Source organism: Lepisma saccharinum, chromosome 14 (genome assembly GCF_977018435.1).
Source record: "Lepisma saccharinum chromosome 14, izLepSacc3.1, whole genome shotgun sequence".
NCBI lineage: Eukaryota > Metazoa > Arthropoda > Insecta > Zygentoma > Lepismatidae > Lepisma > Lepisma saccharinum.
This window is the reverse complement of record NC_139242.1, coordinates 25,981,211-26,000,382: the sequence shown is the minus strand read 5'-3', so window position 1 is coordinate 26,000,382 and position 19,172 is coordinate 25,981,211. Positions and strand designations below refer to the sequence as shown.

Sequence of the window (19,172 nt, the reverse complement as noted above, 5' to 3'; positions counted from 1 at the left end):
CTGAGGTCAAAAGCAAGATGTGCTGTTCAAATCAATGACGGATTGGCGGGACAACTTTCGAGGGTAGGGATGGTGGATGACTGCTTCTAACTGCCGCCTATAAGGTTCAGTTTATGCATCTGATCGTGTGAGATCTCCGTTCACTCTGTAAACTGTCAATTTCTTGCTATTTTTAGAAGTTTTGGGTAATTGGAGGGGGGGGGGGGTGATGATTTATAGCTGGATGCCAAGCATCTTTATATACTGTAATCAAAGTGTCCTGAAGACAGGCAGAATGGTTAAGATTCCACTTTGAGCTGCTTATGTATCCAGCCCCGATCAGCCCAACAGCATGAAGTGAACAAAGCAAGCTTTGTCAAACTTACGCATTTTTAGACGTCGCAATAAATTATCAGTGACGTACGCAGGATTTTCAAAAGTAGGAATGGGGTTACGTATACTTTTTATAGTAGTCAGCCCTCATTTTGCCATCTTTACATCCATGTTAATTGACGATTTATTATTGGATTTAGAAGTCTTGCGGAGGGCAAACACCCCTTCCACCAATAGTTTTTTTTCTTTTTTTTAGTCTTCCTGTCAACGTTTAATATTGCGTGATTTATTTTCAGCACGTGAATGGTTCCGAAGAAAACCGGCGATTATATTATTCTTAGCATCATGTGCATTTCCTTCCTGCACTGCTCTGTGTGTTCAAGATGTTTATCAGAAGGCAGAACAAAAAAAAAATTGATTTTCTTTTTCTAACTCCTCGCCTTGTGTCAGGTACTCGTGTTTCATAATCGTCAAAACAAAACAACATTCGAGAGGAGATTCAAAACAATAGTTTTTCTTCCCTTTGGATGAGTCACAGCTCTGGAGCCAGGAGACGAAACATTTGGCGCAGGTTGCCAGCTGCCCGCTGCTTGCAGACACCCCTCACACTGGTTTGTAATGGAAGGGAGGGGAAGGGGGAGACAAACAGGTGGTTGAGCGGCGCTGAACAACTCTTATCAGAAGTGTGCTTATTCCCGGCCAAGTTGCAGGAAGAAAGGAAGGAGGGGAGAAGGATCAATGCTTGAAGTTCTCCAATGTTGTCATGTCAATGCTTCAGACATAGATTTCCGATGCGGGGCATTAAAAAATTAGAGAGGGGCTGAATCCTTCAATTACTGCAATTCTCTGCACAGTGCCTGAGGAATGAGCTCATGTTGGGGAAGATGGGCATCTTTTTTTTCACTTGCAGTATGCATTGTTCGTTGAACGCACGTATTCAGGTTGAAGAGCAACTGCATAATTTTAGATGGCAGAGGAAAAGTCTTTACTCATTTATGTTAATTGGTTAAGTTGTCTCATGTAAGGGTGCTCACTTCCACAGGAGCAAGAAAATCAGGCAGAAATACTTGGTGGCACTTTTCACTAATTACAAGACAAATGTTCAAATCACCAACCCTGAGACCTTCTGTAAACAAAACCACCTGCATGCAGAAAGCATTGCAAACTCATAGAAGTAAAATAATCCACACGAAAATCCAGCGTTGTTACAGGATTCATTACGTAAGGTAAAACAACGGCCAATTTGTAGTATGGGATACGCTGCTGCAAATGACGTATCACTTTAAACCCAATGGTCTTTCTTTTGTACTTATTGCTTCACCTTTATGGTTAACTCTTTGTACCAGTAATCATTTCCCATAAATTTGGCTTCTTTCTTGCATGCAAATTGAATACATTTTACTTGCATTTTTTTAGACAAAATAATATAACATGGTAATGTATATTTCTAAGGTTTGATATAGATAGGAGCGTATTTGAAATTTGTTTGTAGATTTTATGTAAATTGTATCTTACGTAAATAAAATATATAATGGGCATAAGCAGCAATAGGCAATGCTGTAAGTCCAATAAATATATTGATGATGATGTTCAAAACAAGACAAAGAAAGTTGGTAAATTTATTGCGGTTGGAAACTTGACAAGCATCCTAATAACGATTTTTGTTCCGCCAAATATAGTGCACTTCGTATAATAACTTGGTGACATGGCAAGGCAAGATAAGTGTGAACATTTTGTAGAAATATGCATTGAAACTTTCAATGAGCTTGGAGATTTGTATACGTAATGATATTTTATAACATTGGTTATTTTCTAAAAATAATCATGTGAACAGCAAGGAAGTAGTGCCACTTTCAACATGGCGAGTTCTATGCGTGCGGGAAGGTCTCCGTGTTCTCCGAGCTTCTTTTCAAAGCACCAGCAAGGACAGCCTTTGAAAAGGGGCGAGAAACAGATTCTACTCAATATTTATGTAACGTTCTGTCACTGGTATCCTGAGAAACCAGTAACCGAAGAGGTTAAGTTGGTATCCCCGTGGAGTGGTGTGTCAGTGTCTGCAGTTTTAAGGGTTATGAAAGAGAGAGAAAAATGACTGGGAAAGTTCTCTCTCCCCAAAAAAAACCCAAAGTTGTGTCTCGTCTTAATAAGTATGACGATTTCGAAATAAGTGCAATAAGGTGCAAAGTGCATTCTTTCTTTTTAAACCAAGAACTGCCTACTTTGAAAAAGGTATTAACTAAAGTTAATAATGATGAAGATCTTCCAAGTTTCAGTGTGTCTACGTTAAACTGCCTCTTATTGGATGTTGGGTTTGTTTTTGGAAAGAGGAACCGACAAGCAGCACTCGTCGATAGGGATGATATTGTTGTTTGGCGGCGAAAATACCTCCGATCCATTCGGGAACTACGAAACCAAGGTAAGAAAATCTATTACTTGGATGAAACGTGGGTGAATGCGGGGCACACTGTAAGCAAGGTGTGGCATGATAGCACTATAACCTCAAAGAAGCAAGCTTTCATCGAAGGACTATCAACTGGACTTAAACAACCATCAGAAAAAGGCAAAAAAGACTCATTATCACTCACATTGGAAGTGAAAATGGCTTTGTTGAAGGTGCGGAACTTATTTTTGTGTCCAAGACGACTGGCGATTACCATGATGATATGAACGGTGATGTTTTTAAAGAGTGGTTTTCGTCTGTCCTCCCTAAACTTAATGCGGACAGCGTTATTGTGCTCGACAATGTTCCCTATCGTGCGAAAAATTACCGACCACTGCTTGGAGGAAAGGTGATATTTTAGAATGGCTACGTGGCAAAGGTGTCGTACTTTCAGATGATTAATTAAAGTTGGAACTTTTGGATCAAGTTTTCCACTTGAAGCCGAGCTATGATAGTTACGTGATAGACGAAATGGCAAGGAGAGCAAGGCACACTGTGTTGTGCTTGCCCCCTTACCACTGTAACCTCAATCCCATTGAATTGATATGGACTAAAGTCAAAGGGTATGTTGCCAGGAACAACAAAACATTCAAGCTTGAAGAAGTGAAGAGACTGACTGAGAGTGGCATTGCTCAAATTTCAGCTATCAACTGGGCAGATGCAGTTCGACACGTTATTGAAAAAGACTACAGAAAACTGTGGGATGTGGACAATTTAACTGAGCTTGAATTTTGAAAGATTTGTTATCCAAGTCAGCGACAGGGAAAGTGAATCCGAATACAGCTGTGATGAAGATTTGGCAGTAAGTGAACACCTTCCATTGAATTAAAAATACATATTTTCCCTCTGTCTCAACAGTTTGGGTATTGTTGTGACTTATGAAATGTAAAGTGAAGAGGAAGAATCAACGTTTCATTTTTCTTGGCTTGCCTTTGATTTGAATCTGATTGAAAAAGTGGCGATCTTTTCGTTTTGCCACCAGAATACAATACTCTGCACGTCAACAATATTGAGAAATGTTTTGGTGTGAGTGAAATACTGAAATAAAGTATAGTTTAAATATGCTGCTTTGTGACTGATAACAAAGGAAAATTTAGCATACTACGTTTTTGTTAGTAAACATACACATGGGACAGGTTATTATAAAACAGTAGAAAATAAGATTTGAAAATTTTTAATTCAACAACATTTCTGTTAGACATCCATTTTGGCTCTTATATAAAATGAATAGGTACAGCAAACTATGAGCGTAACAGCAGATGATTGCGGTAGTCAGCGGTCATGAATCAGCTGACGTGGAGTGATACATCGAATCGGTGGACGGTTTGTTTACAGAAGGTCTCAGGGTTGGTGATTTATACTTTAGTGGTTAGGGATGGGCGATATCGGAAATTTGATATACAAACCCAGATGCAAGACCTGCCCCATACAGCCATAACACCACCTTCAATAACTGTTTCCGCGTTGCCATCATCCATCTTTTACCCCCCCACTCTGACACATCTTTCCGCAGGCGATGGGAAAGGGCCTATATAGCAGGGATGCACGCCACTATACCCCCCAGACTCAACCTAGCCAACCAGTAACCCTTTTCTCTGCTCCCCGAAACTACCCACCCACCTTACAGTAAACACTGGTTAAAGTACTTTTTGTTCTCTATCAACTGTTTCTGGCAACACTGACCGTAGAGATGCTACGGTCAGTATTCTGCACTTCTACTCTATGTGATGCTGATCTATCTATCTTCTACATTGAAAATGCGACATATATCGCAAAATATAGAACTATTTCTCTTTGTGTGGTAAGTGTTTACTGTCGCCTTCATCATTTGCATTTATCCACCCTTCTGGCATCTTTTCTGATCCTATTCCTGTGTTTATTTATATATATATATAATTGGATAAAAGGAAGGAGGGCCACAAGGGTTAAAAAAAAGTGAAAGAGGAGAGAGGAAACACTCACCAGACGCAGAAAAACTACAAATTTTCGTGAAGTGTTGACAGTGCCACAAAAAATATATAGTTGGTTCTTTCGCCAGGCTTGTCGAAAACTGTGAGTGGTGGGGGGGGGGGGGGTTGAAAGGTGGTGGTGAGGGGGAAAGGTGGTGGTGAGGGTGAGGATAGGTGATGAGGGGCATTACTGGGTGGCCTTGTTCAGGCCTGGGGGTGTGGTTGCATTCATGGTCAATATGTAGGCCCTCTCCCATCTTCTATGTATTGAGGTGTTGGTGAATTAGGGCAAGAAGTGGACAATCGCTACCTGGAAGCAGTCATTAAAAGGAATATTGTGGTGATTGGTGTGAATGGCAACAGCAAAGACCAGGTTTTGGGTAGAGGAGCGGTGGTTGTTGATGCGGAAGTTCATGGCTGTGGATGTTTCCCCCAGGTAGAAGCACCCACAGATGTTGCAGGTGAGGATATAAATTAGGTTAGAGCTGTAGCAGGTTCCTTTGTGCTAGAGGGTGAATTTGCCAGTGGCAGTGTGGATCTGGAGGGTGTGGGAAGTGACAAATATGGGACAGGTTTTGCACCCTGGGCAGTTGCATTTGTGGGCAGGGGCGACTTGATTGTGAGTAGGTGGATTGTGGTGGACCAGGATGTTTTGGAGATTAGGAGGGCGTTTGAAAACAACTCTGGGCTTGTTGTGGAAGATATTTCTGGTGTCAGGATCACTGTGCAGGATGGGAAGGAGGGAACGTACTGTGTGTCTGATTTTGTTGAGGTGGGGGTGATTAGTGCAGAGGGATTGGTGGCAGGTTTCTTGGTGGGAGTGTATGAAGCAGCTCGGGATATTTGTTTAGTAACCAGGGTGGAAGGATATCGACGGTTGGTCAAGGCTTGGTGTAAGTGGAGGTTATAGTTCTGTCGGGAGGTGTTGAGGCGTTGACCTCTGAGGGCCAGGGAGAATGGGATGGCTTTCTTGGTGTGGAACGATGGGAGCTCCCCACAACCAATTCAGTTTCCTCTTCGATATCCACACCCTTGCCAGACACCTCAGATGGCAACACTTCTGGGCAGAAAAAACCTCCAATTTTGCCCACCATCCTCCTCAGGATCACTGTGCAGAATGGGAAGAAGAGAGTATAGTGTGTGTCTGATTTTGTTGAGGTGGGGATGATATTGGGTGATGAGAGCAGGTGGGTTCGTGGCAGCAGGTTTCTTGGTGGTGGTGGTGGTGTGAGACAGCTCGCAATATTTGTTTTGTGACCAGGGTGGAGGGATATCTGCGGATGACCAGGGCTTGGTGTAGGCGGAGGTTATAATTCTGGCAGGAGGTGGGTGAAGTGTTCAGGTGCTGTGCCCTGAGGGCTAGAGAGAATGGAATGGCTTTTTGGTGTGGAACGGATGGGAGGGGGAGGGGGAGGGGGAGGAGGAGGGGGAGGGGAGAAGTCACGTAGTCAACAGAACAGGTTTCTGCCAAATTTTAAGACATCATCACAACTCGGAAACGGGAGTTAGAGCGAACGTAAAATTGAGGTGAACGTCCTATTATTTAACATGGGCTTTTGATGGGGCCTGACTGGATAACGTATTAAGCGGGAAAACGTATAATGCGGGAACGTAAAATTGGGGTTTCACTGTAGTTTCACTGGAGTGCTTACATGTTAAAATGAATAATATTCTAAATTACTTTCAACTGTTACAACTTTGGAGTATCCCACCGCAATAGTTGTGAATCAGTAAGGATATTAGCACTGGCATCGGTATAGTTTCAAATTAGTATCGACTCTTCCTTACTCTATATACTTTTGTTACTCTGCATAGCTTTTCTGGCATTTTTGGCTAATCATAGCCATGAGAATGAGTGATATTCATAAGAAAATGAAGAAGAAACACTTACAAAGAAATATCCATGCCCAAACTCGAACCTGGGGCCTGCATGGTGAAATGGGAAGTTGATGTGTTAGGTGATCTAGCTAAATCCGTAATATTAATACGAAATTTGAAGTGAGAAGCAAAGTAAACCCGAACCTCAATACATACCTATTAACAATTTGATGGAGATGAGGTTTCAACATTTGTTCATGCTCTGAAGAAAATAATGACACGCTCCCAAACACAACCTTAAAAAGCTTCAGGTACAAGTTGCTGCGCTCCGTATTTTCCCCCATTTCCTCCATCCTCTCAAGCAAATATTCCACCAATACTGTTGCAAATGTGGATGATGTGGCTGAATTGGCTAGGAACGAGTTACAGAGGATCTGCAGTGCATAATTATTGTAGATTCTTTCCACCATGTAATCTATGGTTGTGGAGAAGATCTCTTGGAAAGTCTGCTGATTCATCACGCCAAACTGAAATTAGAAACAATTGGAGGAAACATTTTAAGAGAACTTGCATTTAGTAATGTGATGGAACAGGACATTTAGATTCTAATATGCAGGCTATTATATTATGACCAGATTTAGGTTCTACATTTTGTTAATGTAATATGTTATGTTAATGTAGTTATCTTTTATTTAAGGAATATATGAAAATTTTGTTCGGTGTGGATATAAAAATTAGCACGTTAACATTAACCAAAGGCAAACATTTACTTCAGATTTTGTATAGCCATCTCATCACCTCCTTAATAAATGTTCTTAACACAATTGCTGTGATGGACTTTGAAGGAGGTTTTTAATCACTTCTTTCATAAATGTATAATAATTTCATGTAAGTTGCCGAGAAAAAAGGTGAAAAAAATGTTCACCTCTATTTGTCCTATGAATTTCAAGGTTCTTAATATTTAGACATACATCAAACACTGTTTTTGTATTCATAATGACAATAACAAAATGCAGTTGAAAATCCTTTTTACATTCTTGATTTTTACATTTTCCCCCATTATACAATCCTCCTTGATGGTGGACCCAACATAGCAAACTGTAAAAAAATTTTCCTCGATTGTATAGTTTCCTCCATTTAACAATTTTTTGAAGTTGGTCCCCTGGAAAATAGACAATCAAGGTTCCAGTGTAACAGGTTTGTAAATGTTATTCCTTAGGCTTTTTACAGAACAAATCTCCAACTGATTATAATGACATCTCATGCTTCAACACTGGTTGCAAGTACACTGCAGAGGTCAGTTCACTTACTTGGATTTTCACCTTTCAGGTAATCGAAAGACTATGTAAGTTTCCCACCACTTTAAAAAGAAAAAAAAACATCTCACACAAACAAAGGTGTCCAGCACGCATCAACCAGATTAAGGTTCCACCATCACCAAACTCCTTCCCACCAAGAACACTTTTTTCCACACATTTTTGTCAATGTTTCGCTGAAACATGCACTAATAAGACTTTAACCACACCAACCATTGATCACAAGGCAACAGCATTAACCATTGTGCTATAAAGGATGCCCCGTTTTTAGTAAGGATTCATCTACTTACAACTCCAGCAAAATGTTCAAGGACTTCCTTCTCTTCTTTGGTCCGAGCAGTTGGCATAGACTGATGCCTTGCCTGCTGTGGAACCTGTCCAGTGGGGGTCATATTGATTGTATAAATGTCCAGTGCCTGCAATGCCCACTTCACCAACCTGATGAATACAAGGATTTCTTTGGGCTGGAACTGTTTATTCTGGAGAACACCTGCTTCGCTGACATTCTGAAACAAGACATAAAAAATCATAAACTTCAGGATGCAACTGATACCACTTTGGACCAAAATTGATATCAAAGTTGATATTCCTATTGATTCCCACCAATATCAATGTTCAAATATTCGTAATTTCACATGAGATAATCTGAATAACAAAACTGTCAGATAATCGATTTCTTCACAGAATACTGGTGCAAAATTAATGTTACGCATAATAATTTTCAGGATAATTAAGACTATGCAAAAGTGTCTGCTGTCATTTTGGTGACCCTGGAAGATACCAAAATGTCATAGAAGAATCTGGTACTAAAAATTGATCCAGATACCACTGGTACCTGTGTCAGAAAAGAGACTCCAGCAAACTTCCAACACCAAAGTAGTTTTGATTTTAGCAATTAGCATAGCATTTATTCCATTTAAACATTTAGTCTGCTAATGAACTTTTCCCAAACTTTTCAAAGTATAGTATGATGTCATCCACCACACGTCTACAATGGCTGCCGCTTCATCACTTGCAGGCCAGTTGCTGTATCACTTCCCCTTTCCTTACCTGCTTCTAGTCATATATTAACTCCTGTTCTGAGTAAGACCCTTGGTGTATTGGGTCAAAACATCAAGGTGTTTTTTTAGGTGTTTTGACCATTACAGGTACTTCACATGTTTTTTTAATACAGTGAAATTGCAATTATACGTTTCAAGATAGTATGTTTTTCTTCTGGCAGTCCCTGCCAATTCCCATAAAGTTGCATACTATTATACGAGGGCAGGCTGAAAAGTAATGCCTCCTATTTTTTGTGACTGTGTAAAAGACATTTTGGATTTTGAGCAACCATGCATTGTACTCTTTAGACTTTCCCGCTTCTCCATTCCAAGTTTCAAACTTCTATCACCAGGGGTTGCTGAACTAGAGCAAGGAAAATGGCAGCATGTAACCATACTATGTCGGTTCACCTGAAACTGCGTGTGGTGACCAAGTTTCTAACTGCAGAAAATGTGTCCCCCCAATTAACATTTATCAGAGAATGAAGGCATTTTATGGCAATGGATGTGTAACATCAGTACTGTATGATGTTGGGCTGTTCATGCTCACAATGAAAACCCCTGCTGAGGAACTCTCAAGAAGTTCTTTGTCACCCCTGCTGAGGAACTCTCAAGAAGTTCTTTGTCACACATGGTGAGAGTTCCTCGGCAGGGGTTTTCATTGTGAGCATGAACAGCCCAACATCATACAGTACTGATGTTACACATCCATTGTCATAAAAAGCCTTCATTCTCTGATAAATGTTAATTGGGGGGACACATTTTCTGCAGTTAGAAACTTGGTCACCACACGCAGTTTCAGGTGAACCGACATAGTATGGTTACATGCTGCCATTTTCCTTGCTCTAGTTCAGCAACCCCTGGTGATAGAAGTTTGAAACTTGGAATGGAGAAGCGGGAAAGTCTAAAGAGTACAATGCATGGTTGCTCAGAATCCAAAATGTCTTTACACGGTCACAAGAAAATAGGAGGCATTACTTTTCAGCCCACCCTCGTATTTCAGTTATACGATTTTTCCAGTTATACGTTCAACGATTTCAGTCCCCACAAGAAAAAGACTTCAGTTATACGTTTCTAACTGTGCTTGCTCGAAAGAATGATGCTTTTGGAGTTCAAGATTTCTATGATGACAACATCTGCCACCCATTCTCACACAGGTTTTCTTATCAGCTGCAACCATGGGACTCGACTTGGAATTTTTTTTTTTTCACTTGTATAGGAGAGAAGGGGAGGGGAGGGACTATGCACCCTTGTACAATATTGGAATTGCATTGCCGTCAGCAAGTCATATCTGCCGGAAGCAGATCGGAGATTGATATCTTTCAAGCTGTCAGACAAGTCACTGGTGCCACACTTCCCAGCCTGTCGCAAACATTACAGACAAGCTGAAGAATGGGAGGGGGAGTCAACAGCAACCTGCAGGGGGGACGGGTGAGTTCTCCTGGGTCTTATTACCTTCATATTTAAAGATAATACGGTTGTTGAAGATAGGGAAGTTGCAGTACTATTTATTATGTAAAACTAAATCGCAGATAAATGTATTAGTGACTTATTTTTAACATGTGAATGGTTTTGAAGTAAAGCAGCGAATCATACACTGTGCCTTTTTCTTTCTGCAAGCGCCATTTGAAATAAGCACTTTTTCCCTTTTGTTACTATGGAATAAATTGAAGACAAAAGGCTATACCTGATCAACCACTGCATCTTTTTGAAAAATTTAAATTCTGAATGTAAGAATGAACAAAGGGCAACATTTTAAGTAACTTCCGACAATTGAGTCCAGGGGGTAAGTGGGGGCAAAATCCCAAAGTTCGAATTTTTGTGTAATTATGCAAAATTTCTGAACGCCGTAATTTCCATCTTTTTTCATAGTTGCGGTGGGAGCATTACATATGCTCATAGAGTGGTCTTTTGTTGTCCTTCTCTCAAAATTTGGTCCATCCAGCATCCATAGGGCCGAAGCTAGAAGCAAAATTCTGTAATTATGAAAAATTTCCGATTGCAGTGATATCAGTTTTATTATTATTTATTTTCAAAGTTGCGACACGAGCATTACATATACCCATAGAGTGGTCTTTTGTTGTGCATCTGTCAAAATGTGATCCATCCAGCATCCATAGGGCTGACGCTAGAAGCGAAATTTCTTAATTACGCAAAAATTTCCGAATGCCGTGATTTTAGTTTTATTATTTCTTTTTCAAAGTTGCGACACTAGCATTACATATCCTCATAGAGTGGTTTTTTGTTGTGCTTCCCCCAAAATTTGGTCCACCCAGCATCCACAGGGCCAACGCTAGAAGCAAAATTCTGTAATTATGCAAAATTTCCGAATGCAGTGATTTCAGTTTTGATTTATTTATCTTTTTCAAAGTTGCGGCACGAGCATTACATATCCTCATAGAGTGGCCTTTTGTCATGCTTCCCTCGAAAATTTGGTTAACCCAAATTATTGAGAGGCACAATGTATAAATTTTACCTCTGCTAAAAGCCATGTGTTTAAGAAGAAAACAAAACCCATTTCCTTCTCTCCACGACAATTAGTTCTTGAGCTACAATATTTTTTGTACTAGCGGCAAGTTTGAAAAGTGCATGCTTGCAAAGGTGCCAGCTTCAATGGGAATACAGGTATGCGAGGCTCCATCCACTAAACACTTTAGGTCCACTTTATGTACAGAAGGCTAATCGGGACTGGACCTACAGTCTAAAGTGGGATCCAAACCAATTATGTGTCTCCACCAGGTATCTAACCCGGAACGCCTTGATTACAAGATGACGACGTTACAACCACACTATTGGGGAGGCAAAAAAGAAATGTATACAAAACCCACACCCCTCGAAAATCCTGGGCATGCCACTGAATCTAGTGTTCAAAAGGATCAATCTTGTGTTATCTGCAAGATAAAGAGTTAAGGTTTTGTTTATCAGAAGGCAAGACAAGAATGAAAATGAGATGTTGGATGAGTAATTGCTGTCAGAAGAGATATAGGCAAGGGACTGCTTTGGAAGAGCTAGACATAACACTGGCGCTGGTAGCAGCTTCCCTCCAGACAGACTGGCACCAACGCACAGGTGGGGGAATATAATGTTCTGCACATTTTAAAGATAAAGCACTTGTTGAAGACAAGAAAAGCTGGACTACAGCATTTTTTTTAGTCAGCAGCTTGCTTATTCCTGAACCAAGTTGCAGAAAGAAAGGGGGAAGGATGATTGTATTGAAAGGGACACACAAGCAATATTTCGTATGCACATAGCTGCATTAAAAAGAAGGCTGCTTCGTGAAATTATTGCACAGCCCTGCACAGTGCAAGGTCATACCCCTCCAATCCTTTGGTCCAGGATCCCTAAAAAATGGATGTTGTAGGCAGGAAAAGATGGCAAAATTAGGGCTGACTACTAAAAAAAAGAATACATAAACCACTTCCTTTCAAAAATCCTGGGCACGCCACTGGCCCTGTACAGCAGTTGCAGATTAATTCTCTCTTGTGAGAGGAGATTAGCCACTTTTTTTTACTTGTTCCTCAACCAACATGGGATAACCGGGATTGGCAAATTATTCTTACTTTTCTCCCGGCAAACAAGAAAGGAATGTTTTCCTCCAAGTAAGCCCCCCCCCCCCTCCTTTTCTACTAGGAATGATTACGTAGGCAAAGAAATGTAAATATTTATTGAGCTATGTTCTCAATTGTCCACATACGTTTTTGTGGGGGGAGGCACAACAAAGACACCAGAGTCCCGCTTTTAGAATGTGTAAAAATGCTAGAGAGAAGAGTATTTAATGACTATCATTTTGGCAATAGTTCACTTGTTCCCCGATCGTAATGCAGGAGTTCAAGGTCGCATGGTGAATGAATAGGGAAGCAAGGAAGAGGGGGGGGGAGAGGTCGGCTGGCATACGGGACAGTCTTCTGGCAAATTTTGTCATCGATAAAGAGCGAAATGAGAGTTACAGTAAACATAAGATCAAGATAAACGTTCTAATGTTCAGCATGGTTTTTTGCAGGGAATTGGCTGAATGGATTAAGCTAGTAAACCTTGCTTGTATCCCTTCCACCCCCTGCCACCTTCAATGTCTATTTCTCATGAATTTGTGAATTTACAATAACGATTTAGAACAGATTAGTGCAATACTTTGGTGTATATGTAGTACTCCTTTTCTTTCTTTGTGTACTTAATTTTACCGGTATATTTCAATAATACGTTTTTCTCAGTTATACGTTTTTACCCTTCTGTCCCCCATAAAACGTATAACAGATTTCACTGTATCTTATTTTTAGCATCTTATGGGTCACAGAAAAATTCACATTCTTCTTACAGGTCCAAATACCCATTAGAAAATAATGTAATAAATTTTAGTTGAGAAACTAGAAAATGTCACAAATGGAATCAAAAGAAATTTTTTAAATGAGAAATATTGTATTTATTTCTTGCAGAAGAATCCAAATTTGCCTTAGTGCTCTCTTATCTTGAGAGAGATTTAAAGCACAAGTAGGACCAGATAAAACAAAGTCAAAGTAATTTTGATGTGATTTTTGTTATTTAGCATTGCATTTTTGCCACTTTTGACTGTGATGATGAGGATGATATGATGAATTTGATGAAGGGACACTCGCAAAGAACACCCATGCCTAGGCTGGGATTTGAACCCAGGACCCCTGTTGCCATAGCATGCTGTGCTAACCACTCCACCACAGAGGTCGACAAATTCAAAGTAATGCAAGAGTTCAAATGAAGTGAATTACATCAATATAAAATTTCTCCATGAAAAAATTACTTTTGAATAGACTCGCACTGTAATGTATCCTTAAAGTGTTACAGAAAAGTAAACCAGAAACAAGAAGCAACATAGGAGTTTAGCCAAAAATATGGAATGTTAGCATAAAAAATAAAATACCCCACAACAACTATGATTTCACATAAAAGATATAAAGATTTATATAGAAATATGCAGAGAAAAATATTCAGATCTCACTTTGTTTACTTACCATGCAGCCCCATGTGATTGTTTTAACTCCACAAACAAGAGTTTTAACTAGAGAGCGACAATCTGTTACACTGTAGTTACTAGATGGGATTGCAGGAAACCCAAAGCGACTTTTGTCCTTTTCGTCTTTTATTCCATCTAGAATTGGCAACGTTGGCTTCACATCTTCAGTCTTTGAATCTGCAGATGATGGCTGGATAACCTGAAATGCACTCTGGACTGGTGTTCCCACTGCAGCTGCCTGTGAAGCAGCTGCTGTTGCTGTTGCTGTTCCTGTTGCTGCAGCCGCGGCTGCTGTTTGCAGTTGCTGTGCTTGTTTGCTGAAAAAAATTACCATCAGTTATGGATTTAAAAAAAAGGCTACAAGCATCAGTGAAACCATGTTTATACATTTTTCCAGGGTTCATGAGTTGGTGGTTCTAATCAAACTGATTAGTTTACTGAAGAGATGTCAAGATAATTCATATTAAAAATTATACACTCTGGATCACGTAACAAATTAGGAATAATCCAACATAAAATTTAGTAATAATATTACAGACATTCTACTGATTTGATCTAAAATTGTAAATGTGCCTTGAATATGAATAGCTTATTAATGACCTTAATTAATATCTGCAATAAGATGACTCCAATCAGTTGTGTCTTTGAAAAAGAAATTGCATATTTAGACTACAAAACCAGGATATATATATATATTGTAGAGATATGGAGATTACGAACACGAGAAAACCTCGTCAAGAGAATATTTACGCTTGTTTATTTCCTGGATTTGTCCGACCAGCGGGCGATCCCAAGAATGCGCTAACTTTGTAACTTCCGTGAAGCATTGACTGAAAGGCAAACGCGTGGATCTAAACAACATCTAGCGTGTTCGAAATGTTTAACAACCTTTCGAAGCCTAAGATTATAAAATGGAGCTCACTCCCCGAGCTCGCTCTCATTTGACTCTCATTGGATTTGACTCTCATTCGATGCTCATTTGGATCATTAGTCTCTGATTACACTTTACTCTACAACACATTACAACTACTGAACTACGACGACGGAACACGAAGTTACGGCTGCCTAGCATGCAGCGAGTCGCGCGGGATCGCTCGGTTTGGTGAGCCAAGAGTCGCAGGATAGAACCTTGGCATCAGTCACAATTCGGTCTGCAAGAAGCATCTGGACAAGAACATCACTCACCTACCAGGTATGAACAAGCGTGAATAACCTTTAAATTCAACTTTCCATATCTCTTCCCTCTTAATCGGAGCAGGTTCAGCTAACAGATACAATTAAGCTCTACCTAAAATGTATAATTGAAACATCCCTGTGACCTCAGATCCCAGGTAAGACGGGATTACAACAATATACAGAGCATTCCCTGACATTCGCTAAGAGACTCGGCAGCAAGCGGCCCGGCATCAGAGCTTGTCTTTTCCGGCAAAAAGGGTCCGCGACAGTCGATAGAGTCGGCTATTAAAATTACAGTTTTCATATTGTGTACTAAGCTTGACTACAGAAGGTGTTGAAAATGATGTCCCTCTGCTGCAACACATTCCTGGCATCTCCGAAGGAAATTGGCATTTACATGTGCAAGTTCGTCTACTGTAATTCTCCCAATTAAGAATTTTAGCGGCTCTAAATGCTGTGGTTTTTGAACACCCCTTTCTTGTGAGAGGCAGCGGATAGATTTCCAAGGCGACTGTTCTAACCTTTGTCCTATCTCATCGAGTTTTTCCTCAGTAAATACACGTGGGTTTTTCTTTCCACTTTTATTCAGAACTGACCCTGTTACTCTAAACTTTTTTTACGAGGTTTAATATAGTGGTCCTATGTGGAACGGGAACACCAGGAAATTTCATTGCAAAATGTCGTCCCACTTCTCCACAATTCCTCTTTCCAAAGTAACACTCGACCAAGATAAATCCTTTGTTGTAATGTAAACTTTTGTGGTGCCATATTAAGCCACAATCTTCAACACACGGACACGACACAATACAACTTCCGAGGGAGGATTATACTGGCGTCAGTCTGCAACATCAACAGAAAGGGAAAGAGAGCGAAGGCAGGGAGAACGAAAGAAACAAGACTGTAGCATGCGACTGTTCACCATTCACCGGGAAAGACAAGCGCTGATGCCAGGTTGCTTGCCTCAGAGTCTCGTAGCGAATGTCAGTGAATCCTCTGTATATGCCTGCATGAACTGTATACTTATATCCACAAAAAAAAACAAAAAAAAAACATAAGTTTTGCACTAAATTACAAGCTACTATATCAGATCAGTAAATTCTTGGTGGTTTTACCGATAATACTGATATGCCTATATCAGCTGATACTGATGGCATACAGGTTAATCTGTCTCACCGAACTAAAAAACCTACCTTATCAGTCTAGGAATGTAAACACTGGATAAAAAGGAACTTCATATTATCCAATACAACATTTATGAGGTTTTTCTACATGCAATAATTACTTACCACTTAGCCATCAGAACCGGCAACTGTAATTTTGCAATTGTTTTGAACTTCAAAACAAAAGCTTCTAGCATTCGCATTAATAATTCTCTTCTTTGAGCATTATCTGTTTCACTTTTTTTCCGTATCCAATCCACTAAATTCAACAATAGTTTGCAGGACATAGTTTGAATACTGGAAGACAAAAACAATTATTAAAATAACATTATTTTTCCAAACATATATGTTGGATTACTTTCCTGTAGTTTACGGTTACTACAAGCATAAGAAAACAGTTTTTCGTTGTGACGTTTCAGGAAAAAACTCATTATCAAAAATTCAACCCTGCCGATTGCCTTTGGACTACCAAAAACTCACAAACCGGGAACTCCAATACGACCCATCATTGCAACTTTCGCACATCCTGCATACAAACCATCCAAATATTTAGTTGAAAGGCTTGCTATAATTAAACAACAAACACAATTCAGTGTTAAAAATGCATATGAAATGAAACAGAAACTAAAAAATATTGTTTGGAATAATGAGTATTGTATTGCAAGTTTTGATGTTGAAAATTTATATCCTAGTGTCACAATAGAAGGTGCCACAGATGCATTACACAGATGGCTTATTGAGACGAAGGTTAACCCAGTAGAATCATGGGAAAGGGTTCGTTCGATGGTTTACTGTATGTGCAAATTACAATTACTTTATATTTATTTTCCTATAGTTTACGGTTATTACAAGCATAAGAAAACAGTTTTTTGTTGTGACGTAATAACCGTAAACTACACAAAAATAATTCTACAATGCAAGCAATGCGTACATACAAGAAAAACTATTACTTTATATTTGATGGCAAACTCTATCAGCAAAGTAATGGTCTATCAATGGGAAACCCAGCATCCGGAATCATCTCCAGCATTTTCCTTCATTACATAGAATCTCCAATTGTTAATCAGATAGGTGCGGATATCATACTCTAACATCAGATATGTAGATGATGTGCTAATTATTGCTAAAAATGAGAACAACATCATGGACGTATTTCAATTGTTAAATGAATCACATCGTCCCATAAAATTCAGTTGCGAACCCATGAATAACAATGTAATTTCTTTCCTTGATCTGAAAATTAAGACAACTGACACAACAATTCAAACATCAGTCCATAGGAAAAAATTAGCAGGGGAAAAATACATCCATGCCAATTCAGAACATTCACGTATAACAATGGACAATATATTTTTAATTTTTTTCCTGAGAGCACAAAGACTATGTTCTAATAATAAGGATATCAAAAATGAAGAAGAAAGGCTTTTTAATATAGCAAAAGAAAATGGCTTTCACACTAACAGAATAAACCAAATCAAAAAACAAGTTGCAAGAAAACTAAAGTAAAAGAGGAATACAAAGATGAAAAATCTGTTGAAAAGAAATTTGTGTGCATTCCATTCCACAAGGGATTCTCACATAAAATTGCAAAAATGTTTAGAAGATTTAATTTTAACATTGTTTTTAGATCACCAAGAAGTTTGGAATGTACATTTAATGAATTCAAAATGAGAAACTCTATACCAGATGTGAAAACCACAGGAATATATAATATAAGTTGTTCATGTTCAAAGGATTATTTAGGACAAACAGCAAGGAAAATAGCAATAAGATGGCACGAACACAATTTGGATATAAATCTAAACCCAACAACAGGTTTGTCAGCTCACATCATCGAAGAGAAGCATTTGATTAAAAAGAGGAGGGTTTTAAAAAGATTGATGGGAAACAGAGTTGAATGTCTGGGAAGTTTTGTTCATTGCAGAATAACACTGGAATAAATTAAATAATGAAAATGGTAACATAGATCCAGTATGGAGTTTTCTTTTTCATAAGTGGAGTAAGCCACCATTTTTAAAATTTAATGTAATAGAAAACATCAAGAGATTTTGTGAAAACAATGACGACTTTGAATTACCTTATGATATTTGGGATTCATAATTTTAAATCAAAAATAATGTGATCAATTTTTTTTATCTGAAATAAAAATAAAACAGACTGCTTCTTTTCACAGTTAGGTTGCTATATTATAGGGATGTGCAGATGTGAAATTTTGGCCGATACCGATAAAGTACAGATATAAAATTTACCGATACCGATAACTGATATTCTACCGATCCGAAATAAAATTAGAAATGGTCCTTGAAGAACCTGAAAGGTTCATTGACCTCCTTAATAAATGTGTGTTTCGTGGTTACTGCAGTGCAAAAGAAGTTGAATATTTAGACATTTACTTTTTAGAAAGTAGGGTATGGAGATTATCCATAAAAATTACAACAAAATGGCAGAATTTTGCACTAAATTATCAGATATTTATCGATATATCGGATCAGTAAAATAATCGGTAATTTTACTGATAAACCGATACACTGATATGCCTATATCAGCCGATACCGATAGAGTACCGATTAATCAGTCCCATCCCTACTATATTACAACAATGTAACATTGACAACATCCATTATATAATGCAGTGCTCGAAAATTTGTCTTCAAAGCTAGGCGCAAGCTCTGAAAATCAGGCACCAGGAAACCACCTACTAGCAATTGTGCATACTACAGTATGTTTCAAAAGTCGCGCAATCCAAACTTTGAAAATGTATATCATGAAAATCGTAAGAGATATTTACACCAGGTTTTCTGTTTCAAAAGTCGCGCAATCCAAACTTTAAAAATGTATATCATGAAAATCGTAAGAGATATTTACACCAGGTTTTCTGCACTAAACTTATCCTGTAGGCTATCACTGGGTTCATAAATTTATGTTAGCATTTATCTAAATAAAAGCAATTACATTATTTTAAAAAAACAATGTTAAT

General features: G+C 38.9%; 1 protein-coding gene across 2 annotated transcripts in view; it reads right to left on the bottom strand.

The window, feature by feature from the left end:
• The window catches only part of Nipped-A (Transcription-associated protein Nipped-A), a 158,326-nt gene that overhangs the window by 113,418 nt on the left and 25,736 nt on the right, over positions 1–19,172 (bottom strand). For both annotated transcript variants that reach the window (XM_083135277.1, XM_083135279.1), the window contains exons 10-13: positions 16,322–16,492; positions 13,858–14,176; positions 8,126–8,341; positions 6,736–7,046 (exon numbers count right to left, since the gene is read on the bottom strand). In XM_083135277.1, coding sequence (XP_082991403.1) covers positions 6,736–7,046; positions 8,126–8,341; positions 13,858–14,176; positions 16,322–16,492 — 1,017 coding nt within the window. The remainder of the gene's footprint in view (positions 1–6,735; positions 7,047–8,125; positions 8,342–13,857; positions 14,177–16,321; positions 16,493–19,172) is intronic.